The sequence below is a fragment of the Eptesicus fuscus genome, chromosome 13 (assembly GCF_027574615.1).
Source record: "Eptesicus fuscus isolate TK198812 chromosome 13, DD_ASM_mEF_20220401, whole genome shotgun sequence".
Taxonomy (NCBI): Eukaryota; Metazoa; Chordata; class Mammalia; order Chiroptera; family Vespertilionidae; genus Eptesicus; species Eptesicus fuscus.
The window spans coordinates 43841562-43856545 of NC_072485.1; the positions used below are offsets into that span (position 1 = coordinate 43841562).

A 14984-nucleotide genomic window follows, 5' to 3' on the forward strand; every position below is an offset into this window, starting at 1 on the left:
ACATAATTAAAATAATTTTACTCCAAATAACCAAAATAATGTAATGTTTAAATAAAGCCAAATATGTAGAAGCTATATAAATAAATTAAATGGAAATATTTCCTATTCTAAAAGAAAAGACTGTCTCTGATACATTTCTCTAATTTTTCTCTAATTTTTAAATGTCAAGGAAAGCCACCTAAAATGTCATGTGTCCTTTTCTGAATTTTGACATCTATTATAAAGTGTATTCAGAAAAATCAACAAAATTAGACAATGGAGTTTTGCAAAAGAATAATGAGTCAAGCATTATCTTTTATTAAGTATTTCATTAAATATTTTATTAAATAATTGAATAAGTTCAATACAGAGAACAGACTGATGGTTGCCAGAGGGGAGGGGTTGAGGGACTGGGTAAAAAAAGGTGAAGGAGTTAAAAACTGCAAATTGGTAGTCACAAAATAATCCAGGGAGGTAAAGTATAGCACAGGGAATATAGTCAATAATAATGTAATAACTATGTACAGTGCCAGACAGGTACTGAAAATACCAGAGGGACTGCTTTGTAAGGTACATGATTGTCTAACCTCTATACTGTACACTTGAAACTAACATAAAACAGTATTGAATGTAAACTGTCATTGAAAAAAATTAAAGAAAAAAACCAGCTAAATAAATAAAATAATGGAAGAAATGTGGTACTAGTAGATTAACATTTTTAAAATAGAGATTTACTCATCTGAGGAACATGGTAAAGAAGGTATTTCAGTCCAGTGTAGATAATTGCAAGAGTCAAGAGTGCAAAATTTCAATGAAATACCACAAACTCTGTCCCTTTCACTTTGTTCAAGTAAAGATTAAAGCATTAACCTCATTCAGTGCAGTGTTTAAGAGTGTGGGCTCTGGAAATAGGTCATCTAATTTCAAATTCTGGCTCTACTATGCAGAAGCTATATAACTTTAAAAGACATGCACTTCTCCTCTTCCTATGCCTCAGTTTTCCTCATCTGAAAAATATGGATAATAATATGACCTGCATTAAAGAACCATCGTGTGGCTACAGATATAAAAAGCTTGGAACAGCCCTAGCAGGTTGGGCTCAATGGATAGAGCATCAGCCTGTGGACAGAGGGATCCCGGTTTCGATTCCGGTCCAGGATACATGCTCGGGTTGCGGGCTCAAGCCCCACTGTGGGGTGTGCAGGAGGCAGTCAAATAATGATTCGCTCTCATCATTGATGTTTCTATCTCTCTCTCCCTCTCCTTTCCTCTCTGAAATCAATAAAAATATATTAATAAAAAAAAAAAAGCTTGGAACAGAACCCAGCATGTAGGAAAACCTCAAAAAGTATTAACTATTATTAAAATTAAATGTAATTGATGCAACCCTAAAATATCTATGGAAATGTGGAGATATATTTATAACATATATTAGAGAAATATCTAGAAAAAATAAAGAACACAGATGTCAAAAATTATTTTCCATTGTTTGGATAGTGCCTTTCTCTTAAAATGCCATACACCTACCTGGCTGGCTATCTGTAATACAAATCATCAGACTTCACTGTTTTTTTTTTACTTTCTAGCAAACCTCTTTGTTTAAAGAAAGGGCACATTTAGTGAGGGTCCAGGCACCAGGCCAAATATGACCAGACCCTTTTTCCATTCCTCACCCACACTAAATCCTAGTACGGTCCTTCCAAGGAGCCGATATTTACTTGGCGCACTAAGAATCAGCACATGGGATGTCTCTGGAGGCCTTTTCTTTCAGTAACATCAGCCCACAAAAATCTCTCTTCCCAAACCCCAACAGTTTTTATTTTCACAAACACAATCTCCAGCCCTATGATATGCTCTATTTGATTCATATCTGCGTGGTCTCCTCAACTACTTACTCATTCAGTTGCTCATTTCCTCACTCCCCATTCAATGTTGTCTCAGTGAATGATTTACTGATTGCGTTCCTATGCACCAAACCCTATGTTAGCTGCTAATGGGGAACAGTGACTGTGCCTGCCCCTGGAACCTCCTCCTCCTGGAAGTTCACCACCTTCACCATGGAACAGGGCCATGGGGCTGATGAGTTCAGTCGCTGATGAGGCTATAGCTAGGATTCTCACCATCTCATCAACTATAGAGGACTCTCAAGAGGATATGGACAAAAAATGAGTCCACTTCCCAGGACTTTTAGATGCAAATTCCCACTTTCCTTCATATGAAACCTTATGCTTCTCTTTCCCATAGATAGATAAGAACAGCAGCATTTATTTCCCTTCCCTCCCCCCTTTTTTTCTCATACCTAACTGGTTTTCCCAGGATGGAAATTAGATGTCGTGCATGCACATCTTCTCCACTCAGAGGCAGCACCAGAGCACTACTTGGCTTGTTACTTTCAGGAAACAGAGAGGCAAGACTTTTATCTTTGTTTCCCCAGCACCATCTTAAACTACAGTTCCTTTGATCTGGATAAGAACTCTCCCACTGATGGGGAGCAAAGTGGGTGATAAAGGGGGTTCTGAAACTTGGTGCTCCTCCTAGAGATTGAACCCTAAAATAGTGTACCCAAAAGTTCTTTTTATCTCCAAGCTAAAAAGTAAAGAGAGTTTGGTCCAAGTATCCTGAGTTCCAGGCAGAAGTTCTGTTTCTCCCAGTCCCTGAAAGGACCTCCAATACTGAGTCTCTGATGTTTAAACACACCACGGCCACTTGTACCATAGTGGTGTCCTCTACCAAAGACACTTTTCTTTCCCTGACATAATTTTTTTAAAGGTTTATACTCCCATTTCTGTGGTAAATCTCTAACTAAATGTGTTGTGTGTGTGTGTGTGTGTGTGTGTGTGTCTGTGTGTGTGTGTGTGTGTGTGCTTATACACGTGAACATAGGTATGCCTGTGTGAAAATGTATTTACCTATGAATATGCACTGCGTGTTGTGACATTTCTCCATAGTGTGCTTACAGTGTGAGTCCATGGGCACATTCATGTGTATGGGGACTGGAAGGCATGATTTACTCGCTTGATTTATGAATTGTAACACTTTCACCCTAGAAGTACATGGGCAACAGGAAGCATTTGAGTGTAAATTAAAATTTAGCCCAAGATTCCTTGGGCCCTTCCCATGTGTGACATGCATCCTACCTCAGTGCCTTTGTATATAATGACTCTTCTGCTGGAATATTCCTCTCCCCACTCAAATCTTTACCTACTTCATTCTTATTTTCCAGGTAGTAGCTTAGAGCACATACTCACAGCAATCTTCTCTGTCTCCCAAGAATAGATCAAACCTGTTATGCTATTTCACACTCCCCTTCTCTTTCTTCATAGCATTTATCATAGTTTGTAATTACAAATGAGCACTCTTCAAATATTCCCAATTTGAATAGTTCCTGCTACCAGATGATAAACTCATGAGGGCAGGATCATATTCCTTACTCATATTGAATTCCTAATAGTGAATGCTAAGGCCAGGATAGGTATTCAATTTCAGAGGTAGGAGTTACAAGAAAGACAAAATCCAGGGCACACATAGCCTGTGTCAATGACAGCAACTCTCTGAATCTGGTCACTAGGGACGATAACTTTGTAAACCTGGCGAGATGGAAGATGCTTAGCCACAATCCTGCTCTATCTCTGTCCACTCAGGGATCAGCATTGAACTCAGAAAATGAGAGCCACCCATGGGATAGTCTTCAGCAGCAATAAAAATAAGAAACTGTGCCCACTTTCACTCTTCAGGCAGACTGGTGGTAGAGGCACCAAAGAACATGGTGGCAGCTCCTAGAGGACACAAAACTTGAGGCACCTCTGGAAGGACACCAAGAAAACTGCCTCAGCTCTCCCTGCTCTATTTTCCATGCCTCTGAATTTTTTAGCTTCAAACATTCAGTTTCCCTTCATGCCCTCATATCCATACAGACATAGCTCTAATCATCACCTCTGTTTCACATGTTCCCCTTTTCTCAGTGCCCACAAAGAATCAGACTCAGGCAGCAGCTGGAGATTGGATGTAATTGCATCTCAAGACAAGCATTTGCAGAGCTCACACTGGGGCCCCATCATTGTGCAGTGGCAGGGATGGTTGGGTCACTCAAAAGCACCCCCACCCTGTTTGTGGCCCTCTTTCTTCCTCATTGACTCTGGAATGATATTGTCTCCGCAGTAAAGGGCATAATAGTAAATTAAGTTCATAGTGCGGCTGCATTCAATAATGGGGGAGTGGGGCAGGGAATATGGGGAAAAGGGCACAGAGGAAAAGATACAGTCTGAACTTGGGCTCCTATGACTGCCTCAGCTTCTCTACCGCAGCATCCACATCACCTCCCGTGGCAATGAGGGCCTGGAGGTTGGCTTCGGGATTCAGAAAGCCCATGGCCCGCAGTTGCTCTAGCTGCACCCGGAAGTGAGTCTCGGGCTGCAGCTGCTGGGAATTGGTACCGGCTAGGGCTTGCAGTATCTGGAGGATGGGACTGGAATGGAGGCCTAGCTCCACAGAACCCTGTTCTGGGGAAACCTCAGGAGCTGGGGCTGGTGGAGGAGCCTCAGACATAAGGGTGCCCTCTCCAGGCTCTGCCTCTCCTGCCATATTTCCCAGCCCTGCTAGGCAAGGCATGAACCAGAGTAGGAGGTGAGGTGCCTCAGTTGCTAGGACCTGCAGACCCTGCTCAATCTGAAGTAGGGCACGCATGGCACGAGGGTTTGCCATAGCTGCCTGAAGATGCAGCAGCAAGGGCAGCTGCCGGCGTATCTCATCCTGTAATTGTGGGGCCTGATTGATGCTATCTGGTCGCAGAGATCTTTGATAAGCTGATGGTGGCATCCAGGAATGATCAGGGATTCCAGAGGTAGCTACCATTGGGGACGGTGTTGAAGGACCAAATGGGGCCCTGTTGGCAGCAACCCCCAGGCCTGAGATAAGATCAGGCATGCTGGTGCTGTGACCAGTGGAGCCATTCCCTGAACGATCTTGGCTTCCGTTTTGTCTAGGACTACTGTCTGTGGGGTATCTCAAGAATGCTGGGCAAGAGGATTTGCCTTTGATTGCTACTGACTCCTTGGGGCGTGAATGGCCTGACTCAGGTTTCTGGGATGAAGTTGGGGGAACTCGAGATGAGGTTGGGGGAACTCGGTTTCCTGGTGGCGGTGCCTCTTGGCTTGGATTGAGGGTGGATGCAGTCCCCTGCAGGTAGGTTCCCAGGGACAGAGGGGTCTCATGTAATTGTTGGAGGTAGTCATAGAGCCCTAAACTACCAAGAATGTTAGGAGCCCTATTTCTAATTTCAGATATATCCTGGTCCCCAGGCCACCTGCCCCGCCTGCCACCTGAGCTCCCATTTGTGGAAGCCCAGGGATTGGGGAGAGGGTCACAGTTCTCCATCCTTGAAGGTTGGCTGTTGTTAGTGGTAGCATTAGCAGTAGTGGTAGCGGCAAAGGGATTGCCACCAAACTGCTCCTGTACCGCATTAAGCATTGGGTCCATAATATCTGTGTACATAGTCCGAAGCACATTGTAGCCACCGGGGATGCTCTCCAGGTTACTGAGCGCCCGGTCCTGGCTACGCATCATCTCTTGCATCATGGCAGGGTTGCGTAGAAACTCCAGTGTCTGCCGCATGATTTCAGGATTGTTGAGAATATGCCCAATCTCAGGGTTGTGCTGGATCAGCTGCTGCATATGGGGGTTGTCATGAACCAGCTGACGCACCAGGCCTGTGTTGGACAGCAGACCCTGGATGAAAGGCTCATCAATGATCTGAGCCACAAATTCAGGCACAGATACATTCTGCCACATCAGTGAGCTTGGCTGGTCGGGGAAACTACCAGAAGTCAGGCCCAGCCCACTGAGGCCTGTGAGGACACCTAAGCTAAAGGTGGATGGCCCCTCTGTTGGGAAAATGGAGCTTGGCTGAGGGAGCAATCCAGGGGCTGGACTAGGGACTGAAGCATCTGGAGAGTCAGTGCCCATGGTACGGCGCTGCATCTTGATGACCAGGTGGACAGTGAGGCCATCTCTCACTCCACACTGTGCCAGTGAGTCAGGATCCTTGAGGATTTTGCCAGCAAAGATTAAGACCAGCTGATCAGGGTGAGCCTTAAAGCGCTGAGATATCTCTTTCTTCAGCTGCTGGATGGTGCAAGTGTCTATAACTGAGAAATCCTCCTTGTCCTTGGGTGTCTTCACTGTCACTTTGATGAGGTGGGGATTCTGGACTGGTGCTGGACAGCCCTGTGGCAGGGCCTCTCCGCTTTTGGCCATGGTGGGCAGCAGAAGGCCCAGGTCTGTGGGGACACAGCTGGTGGATGGGAATGGGAGACCAAGATCATCTTTTGGAGCAGTGGAAAAATTAGGAAAGTGAGCAGAAAGAGGACCTGGGATGTCAAGGTGGGAAAACTAGAGGGTCCACATAGAAGGGTCAATGAGGTCTCTGGAGTAGGATGCTTTGGGAGGGTTATGGGTTTGAGAAATGTTGGTATCAGGGAAGGAACACCTGAAGACATGGGAAAGAGTTCTACAATGGATGAGTAACTGGGCAAGGAAAAAGGATCCAGTTTGGGGAATACATACCAATCAGCTGTGACCCCGTCCTTCCTCTTATACAGGGCTCCAAACCGCCCTCATCTTGCTGAACAGCCACCCCTGAAGCTTTCTGGGCTGGAACCCACTCTATCAGCTCACCTCTGTGACCTCACCACTGACATCACAGCCTCATAAAATGGATTTTGAGATTTCTCCAAGGTACGGATCCCTGGGAACTGTTTCTCCCAACCTTTAACTTTTCCATTTCCTTATCTCAATTACCCTTTTCATAGTGAGGGACCTTAGTTGATCCTCTTTCTGAGTCCAAGAGTCCTGATTCCACACGTGCTGGTATGTGGCATGTGGAGACTCACTTGGATTGAACAACTAAGAAAGACTCCTCAATCCTCTGTGTCCCCATAAAGACTCAAATTCAGCTAATCCCCAGTCAACCTTCTTTCTGGCATTTTATGTTCCAGTCATTTCTCTGATTCAACATTAGCTACAAATTATTTATATATTTTCAAAGTATTGACTTTCTGATAGGCAGAAGCTAAAATATGAGAAGGGAAAAATCATTATTACCCTACAGAAGAACTCAAAGAATTGACTGGCTACTTATTGAGATTAGGGGGGAAAAAAAGGAGGAAATATGATTGTTACACAGAAAATTAAATAAAAGTTCAGTTTTACCTATATCTAAGAAATCTATTTTATATACAAGTGCAAATGTAGGGAGGTAATTCAATATCATGAATCTAGAGTTCATCCACATTGACAAAGTATTTAGAATCATAAGCTTTGTTTATCTAGGAAAAGGGATAGAAGTAAAAAGACTGACTTATAGCCCTACAATATTTAGAAGTCTGGAAGATGAATTGAATTCAACAAAGGATATTTAGAAGAAATAAGACATTAAGTCAAAAAAAGCAGAGAGAGATAAAGTGAAGAGTTTCAAAAAGTAGAGAGTAACCAAAGGTGTCAAATGATGCTGGTGAATCAGTGGAAGGAGAACTGAGAATTGATACTGGATTTGATAAGAGAAAATTAGGATCATGATGAAACAAGTTTTGGAAACCTGTTGGACTGGGTTTAAAAGCAAATGAATTTTTTTAAAAGTGGATCCAATAAAAACATTGTAAATAAGAAAAAAAGGATGGTGGCTGTAGGGAATGTGACAATAAAGAATTTTTATTCTTAAGATTAGAATATTACATCATATTTTTATTTTGATGGAGGCAATACAATGAGAACAAAATGAAGCATGAGAAAGAGAAAATAATTTCAAGAATAAATTGTCAAGTATGTAAATGGAGAGTTTGATGTAAGAGCATGGACAGTTTATTCAATACAACAGGATGAAGAGCAGAGTATATGAGTACAGATGCAAATTCATTGGTCGATTTAGTGATGGACACAGGTTTAAGTCAGTTATGATCACTTTTGTCTCCTTGTTGAAATGAGCAAATAATAAGATAGTGTATTGATTAAGGGCATTGGCTTCGAAGGGTGGTTCCCCAGACCAGTAGCATCAGCATCAACTGAGGCTCTATTCTAGATTTACTGAATCAGAACCTCTTGGAATGGAGCTCAGAAATTCATGTTTTGACACACTCTCCAAGTTATACTAATGTAGATTCTGGAGTAATATTGTTGTAGAAAAATGTTGAAGTATCACTAACAGACCAATTAAGACCTTTGGTAATACTAGAGGCCCCAAGCACGAATTTGTGTAAGGGGTGGGGTCCCTAAGCCTGGCCAGAGATCAGGGTCAATCAGGGCAGGACTGTCTCGCTCAGTCCCGATCGATTGGGGCCAGCTGATTGGGGCCTGCAGGATGGAGGGAGGGATAGGAGGAGGAGGGACCACAGGAGGTTGGCCACTGGTGGGGTGGGGGGGAAGAACCGGCCAGGGGGAGGGACCATGGGAGGTTAGCCAGCCATGGGAGGTTGGCTGTGGGAGCACACTGACCACCAGGGGCAGTTCCTGCATTGAGTGTCTGCCTTCTGGTGGTCAGTGCTTATCATAGCAACTGGTCGACCAGTCATTCCAGTCATTCTGGTTGTTCAATAATAATGGTTGCTTAGGCTTTTATATATATAGATACTTAGATGACATTAGTCAGCACAGTTGTCTGCTTTCCTTTGCCTACACAGAGATTAGGCAGAGTTGGATAGACCATGGTAAGTTTGGTAGGTGAGTGCTATGCCAGAATAATCATTGACAGATTTAGACTAGTTTTGAAACTACAGAATTGTGGTCAGAAAGCAAAAGATGATGCAAGAAGGACACCTATCCCACTTAGAGTCCTTAGGGAATAAAACAAGCAACCAGCACTGCTGGAGAAGCAATGTCCTCAGTGGACAGCCAGAATTCCATTTTTAGAACCGGAAAACTCTCACCACCTCCACCACTCCCACCCTAAATTCAGACAGACACTAGTATCTTTAACTTGCTTTATCACAAAAACAACTAGCATTGGTTTTTGTTTGTTTGTTTGTTATTGTTTTTTAATATTTTTATTTATTTCAGAGAGGAAGGAAAAGGGAGAAAGAGTGAAATATCAGTGATGAGAGAGAATCATTGATCCATTGCCCCTGCATGCCCCACAATGGATATTGCCCCACACTGGGGATCCAGTCCTCAATTCGGGCACATGCTGTGACCAGGAATTGAACCGTGATCTCCTGGTTCATAGGTTGCCACTCAACAACTGAGCCACACCAGCCGGGTGTGGTTTTCATAGTAAAATCCAAAGTCCTCACCAGACCTAAAAATCTCTTCATGACTTCTCTGATGTCATTCCCTGACCCCATTTTCTTATTCACTCCAGCTACATGATCTCTTTATTATTCTTTAAACACTAGGACACTCCTACCTGATGGTTTTTATTTTTATTATACAGCCTTATCTACCTGGAACATACTTCTCCCAGGGAATTGCATGTTTAAGTCTTGATGTTTTCTGACTCCTGCTCAACTGTCACCTTTACAGCGAGTCATGTCTTGATTATTCCCTACATAGAACAGCTTAACATGCTTCATTTCTCTTCTGAGCATGTATCATCACCTAACATGTCTATAAGTTGAATACTGTATCATCACAAAAGAAAATAAACTCCATAAGTAATGAATCTTTGTTTTGTCATTGCTATTTCTTCAATGCCTAAAACAATAGTTGACATATTCAGTTATAGCAAGAGCTTGTTAAATAATTTAATAATTGAGTAGTTGAACTACAGTTGTTTCCATACCAGTTGACTGAGATACTCTTGGTGAGACAGGAAAAGAAGGGTCCGACTGGCGTGGCTCAGTGGTTGAGTGTTGACTTATGAACCAGGAGGTCACAGTTCCATCCTCAGTCAGGGAACAAGCCCAGGTTGTGACTTGATCCCCAGTGGGTTGTATGCAGGAGGTAGCCAAACAATGATTCTCTCTCATCATTGATGTTTCTATCTCTCCTTCTCCCTTCCTCTCTGAAATCAATAAAAATATATTAAAAAATAAAAAAGAAGGAGATGGAACCTTCGCTCACCATAGAAAATGCAAGCTGCAAAAATTAGATATGCTGAAGATAATGTTGAAAAATGTCGTGTCACAGGGGAGCCCGGGCTTTTTTAGGTGGAAAGTGAGTGAGGCTGGCAACAGCTGTATCTCTCTGGGCTAAAGAGAGAATGAAAACAGTTCAGCAAAGCCCTATGATTATAAAAATGGCAGTTAGTAAGAGACTTCTAGGAGGATAAATACTCAATAAAACCTGGCTGAAATGTAGACTTTTCTTACGCTGTGCCACCAGTCCTTTCTTTTTCCACTTTGAAATTTGAACAATTTGGATTTGAGAAACTAAGAAAGTCTTTATGACTAAATATCTGAGTCTATCTGTAGTATTTTCCCCTTTTGTATGTTTTGCCTTCCTTATCTGTGAGTTTATGTCTCCAGGAATTTGTGTGTATCTGTATATGCACATGCCTGTGCATATCTGTGTATTGAATTTGTGCCTATATATGTGAATCTTCAGCTATGTGAACCTGTGAATGTGTACATATTTGTCTGAGGCTACATAGGAATGTTCTTGGGTATGTGAGCATGGTGTGATATCTGTGCATGTGGTTTTATGTGTGCAACTATAATTGCCTATATTAAGATAGGTGTGATGTGTGTTTATATATGTAGGTAAGTGAGACTGAGCTGTCACACATAGATAGGTATCTTTTTTTGTTTGTTGTTGTTAATCCTCACCAGAGCATATTTTAGAGACAACAGAAGGGAGGGAGGGAGAAGGACAAGGAGAGAGAGACAGAGAGAAATATTGATTGGTTGCCTCCCTCACGCTTCCTGACTGGGGCCTGGGATCAAATCTGCAACCCATGTACTTCCCTTGATGGAATTAACCACTGAGAAACATTGACCAGGGCCAGATGGATGCCTTTTTTGTGAAGGAAACAAAGTCAACTTCAGATGGGTGCAAATGGGTATAGCCATTTTATTGACACATATTCCAGCCATGGCTAATGGTCAGTTATTTGGTAGAGGAAGTATTGGTTGCTTTCTCCTACTCCAGGACTTCTCCAACTAACTGATGAGGTGATCAAATGGATCAGCAGTCAGGTAACAAGGAAATAAGAAGGCATGGTGGGATCTCTTGAGCTTGCCAATAGCAGCACTTCAGTGGCAATTAGAGCCTGCAGATTGGTGTGGTGATTCTCAAATTTCATGGCCTGAAGATATTCCAGTTGCTTGCTGAATTTCAGGGGCTTATAGAAGGTGGGCAGGATCCTCAGCTAGAGACTGTGGCTTCTGCATGGCTGCTCCAGATTTGTGGCAGCACTCAGGCCCTTTGGGATAAGCCACATCTGGCATATCCCAGGCCCAGAGCACTGTGTCAGGGTAGCTGCAGCTGGGAGCAAGAAGATAGCCAAAGCCTCAGTGGTAAAGTGTAATCCAGGGCAAAGGAATAGGAGCCTCGGTGACCAGCAGCTGCAGACCATGCTCAATCTGCAATATTGCTTGCGATGCCTTAGGGTTGGCTAGGGCTATAAGCATGTCAGAAAGATGCATCTGCTGCAGGAAGGTGAGCAGCTGCTGCCTCCACTGTTCATTCAGTTGGGACATATTCATGAACATCATCTGGACTGCCAGGTAGGAGTTGTTCAAAAGAAATTGCATCATTCTTTTTATGATCTGGGAAAAACGTGTCTGCTCTTCCAACAGCTGGAGATCATCCTCTAACATTTGGTCAGATCTATTTAGAGAGATGGTGGTATCTTTACCTTCTGTCTGAGGTTGCTGAGTGAGCTCTATGTGAGGTAAGGCTGGCACCCAAGCTGGCTGCTGAATGTCCCAGGTATATGGCTCTGGCCCTTGGTGAAGTTAGTGGCAGTATTGGCCCTAAAATTATGATTAATTTTGTTGGGGGTAGCATTTGCTGAGGTAATTGAAGATAAGCCACAAGAACTAGTATAGATGTCTTGGGTTATAGGGAATTGTGGAATCTGGTCCTGCCTTTCATGTGATGATGGTCGAGATGGGGGTGAGAATTGGACTTGTTCTTGCACTTGTCCCTTCAGGAGAGCTGTGAAAGAGTTGCCTCCAAAGGGATCTTGTGAGCTATTGGGTATTTGGTCATTGGAATTAGCATAGGTCTGACCCAGTGTATTGTCTCCACCTGTGATTGTCTCTGTACCTAGTTGTGACTGAGGGTTCAGTAGATGCTCAAGATTCTGTGCAGGTTGCTGGATCTGCATGATCTCTTGAATCAATGCAAGATTCCTGGTCAGCTCCAGCATCTGCCATAGGCTCTCAGAATTGTCACTGATGTGTGAGACTTCTGGGTTCTGCTGCATCAATTGTTGCATTTCTGGAATGAACTGTCTCATGAGGTCCATAGTGAACAGATGCCACTGGATGCTAGGATTCTCCAGCATCTGTGCTATATACTCGGGATCACCCACTTCTGGGTCTTGGGTATGCATCTGGGTTGCATCAGGCTCCACAAAGAGGGCTGCTTCCACTGGAATGTGATTCATACCAGCAGGGATGTATGCCCCACTGCTTTTTTCTTTGGTGTTTCTGACCCTGTGACAGGGCTCATTGCTCAGCAGGTTCTGGGAAGAATGAAACAAGGATCTGGAACTCCGTTTAGACTTGATGACCAAGTGGATGGTGTGGCCATCTAGGATGTCTTTCTGGCTCAGTGTGTCATGGTCTTTGAAAATATGGCCCATGAAGACCAGCACTAGTTGGTCATTTAAAAAGAGCTGATAGCTTCTCCTTGGACTGCCTCACCGAGGTGTCATTAGCTATCATAAAGTCTTCTTGCTTGCCTGGTGTCTTCAATGTCACTTGAATGATACTTAAAGAGATGTTCTTGTTGGAAGGCAGACCTGAAGGATGCCCAGTCTGGGCCATCCTAAATGTTTGAGAGATGACATGTGGCATGGACCTTAGTGGGAAGGCAGATGGAGAGCAGGTGGAAGCAGGGGCAGGATGGGTGAGGGAAGATCGCTGGCCTCTGTCTCAGATGTTATGTTCTCAGGCCACAGGCTAGTTTCCTTATTACCCCAAAAGGGATGAGTGATCAGGCTGGGGCTACCTATTTTGTGATGTTCTATCCCCACCCCAGTTCTCTAAATGTGTCCCAGCTGAGGTCTGTTGTGGCTACTGATTCATACTTGGTGCAAGATAGGCTAACTAAAGATGATTCATTCCAGGGTTGCCCCTCCCTTCCCCCACCCACCAAAAGCATAACTTCTTTAGAAAAGGGGTATTGTGATGTTAACCCTGGGCTCATAGTCTCTGCCAGGCCTAACTGGGAAAGGGGGGCATATTTAGGGATTCCAGGTCTACATAATGAAATAAAATAAGAAAATTATTAAAAATACTAGAGGCCTGTGCATGAAAATTTGTGCACTCGAGGGTCCCTCAGCCTGGCCTGCGCCCTCTCACAGTCCAGGAGCCCTCAGGGGATGTCCGACTGCGGCTTAGGCCCACTCCCCTGTGGCCGCCTCTATGGAAGGCGTGGAGCCGGGACTGGGACTGCGCCGCTGCCTCTCCCACCACCTCTGTGGAAGGGGGAGGAGGTGCCAGGACCAGGCCCATACTGCCCTCTCTGCAGAAGGGGGGGCGCCGGGACCACCATAGCTGGTCTGGCAGCACAGGCTCACAGGCCCTGCCCCCCGCCCACTGGTTGTTTCAGCAGGTGGTTCCAGAAGGTTGTTCCACTGTCTGTTCTAATTAGCATATTAGCTCTTTATTTTTTTTAAATATTTTTTATTGATTTTTTATAGAGAGGAAGGGAGAGGAATAGCGAGTTAGAAACATCGATGAGAGAGAAACATGGATCAGCTGCCTCCTGCACATCCCTACTGGGGACGTACTCGCAACCAAGGTACATGCCCTTGACTGGAATCAAACCTGGGACCCTTCAGTCCACAGTCCGACAATCTATCCACTGAGCCAAACTGGTCAGGGCAGCTCTTTATTATACACGATTAGGATCAAAGTTCTCAGGGTGGAATTAATAAAAAAGTAAATAAGAGAGCAGATTGGTTATGTGGAATATGTGGTGCTATGTATGAATTCCTTGTAGGAATACTAGGCTTATAGTATGAAAAGTTGGGTCGGTTAAAGCCATAGATAAAATACATAACTGTGGGTAGGAATGGAATCTCTCCTATAAGAAGAAGCTTATTTAAAGAAGAAGAGGAAGAAGAAGAAGAAGAAGAAGAAGAAGAAGAAGAAGAAGAAGAAGAAGAAGAAGAAGGAGAAGAAGAAGAAGAAGAAGAAGAAGAAGAAGAAGAAGAAGAAGAAGAAGAAGAAGAAGAAGAAGAAGAAGAAGATTATTGCTTTTGCTAACAATGTGGAAAGAATTGGCGCTTAGAAGAGAGAATGGACAAGAACAAAGTCCTTAACTTCTTCAGAAAAAGGTTATTGTAAAAAAGGATCTCAGGTTTTTCTCTGTGTATAAATTTTGGGAGTCTAGACTTAATTGAAAATGTTTCCAGAAGATTGAGGGGCATGGGTTGGGTGGAGATTTTCTCTATCCTAGAAGCAGGAGCAGGGCCAGCCAGGAAGGCTCCCACTAGGAGCATTCCAAACTAAAGTTTAATGATCTGCTCCTTGCAAAGTACTTTTAATTCACTTATTAATTGGTCTTTTCTACATGTTATTATAGGAGAATTCTTAGAATGATTTGTTTCAATGTTCTAGCCTGGTCTTAAATCTCTATCTTTGTGTTGAAGCATTATGGAAAGAGATGTCTGTAAACCAAGAAGTGAAAGTGAGAGTGGTTAACAGTGAAATTCCTAACAAGACAGGTTTAGGCAACTAAAAAGCCAGATTCTCAGTTCCATGCCAGAAACTGAGGATGGTGATTAATTTTTATTCTGATAGCATATGAATTTTCTATTGGTGGATAGGTTAAAATGCATATGTATGTCTATGTTAATGTTCGATGTGGATGGAAATATTGTATACATAAACATGATAATGCAT

At 43.4% G+C, this 14984-nt stretch overlaps 2 protein-coding genes across 2 annotated transcripts; both read right to left on the reverse strand.

Moving 5' to 3' along the window:
* Window positions 1–3967: 3967 nt before the first annotated feature.
* Window positions 3968–6625, reverse strand: UBQLN3 (ubiquilin 3). The gene is made up of 2 exons (XM_008160445.3): window positions 6541–6625; window positions 3968–6268 (listed from the first exon to the last, which is right to left on the reverse strand). Exon 2 carries the CDS (start codon window positions 6229–6231, stop codon window positions 4255–4257), a length of 1977 nt encoding a protein of 658 aa, XP_008158667.2. The 5' UTR covers window positions 6232–6268; window positions 6541–6625; the 3' UTR covers window positions 3968–4254.
* A 3461-nt stretch (window positions 6626–10086) lies between these two features.
* On the reverse strand, window positions 10087–12929 carry UBQLNL (ubiquilin like). The gene is given in 6 exon segments (XM_008160478.2): window positions 10087–10154; window positions 10275–10430; window positions 11158–11237; window positions 11239–11837; window positions 11840–12737; window positions 12739–12929. Coding segments are annotated over 6 exon segments (1992 nt in total).
* Between the last annotated feature and the right edge of the window lie 2055 nt (window positions 12930–14984).

Bases quoted from the DNA above. Each gene is read 5' to 3' on its own strand.
- UBQLN3 (XM_008160445.3), bottom strand. From the start codon at position 6,231: ATGGCCAAAAGCGGAGAGGCCCTGCCACAGGGCTGTCCAGCACCAGTC.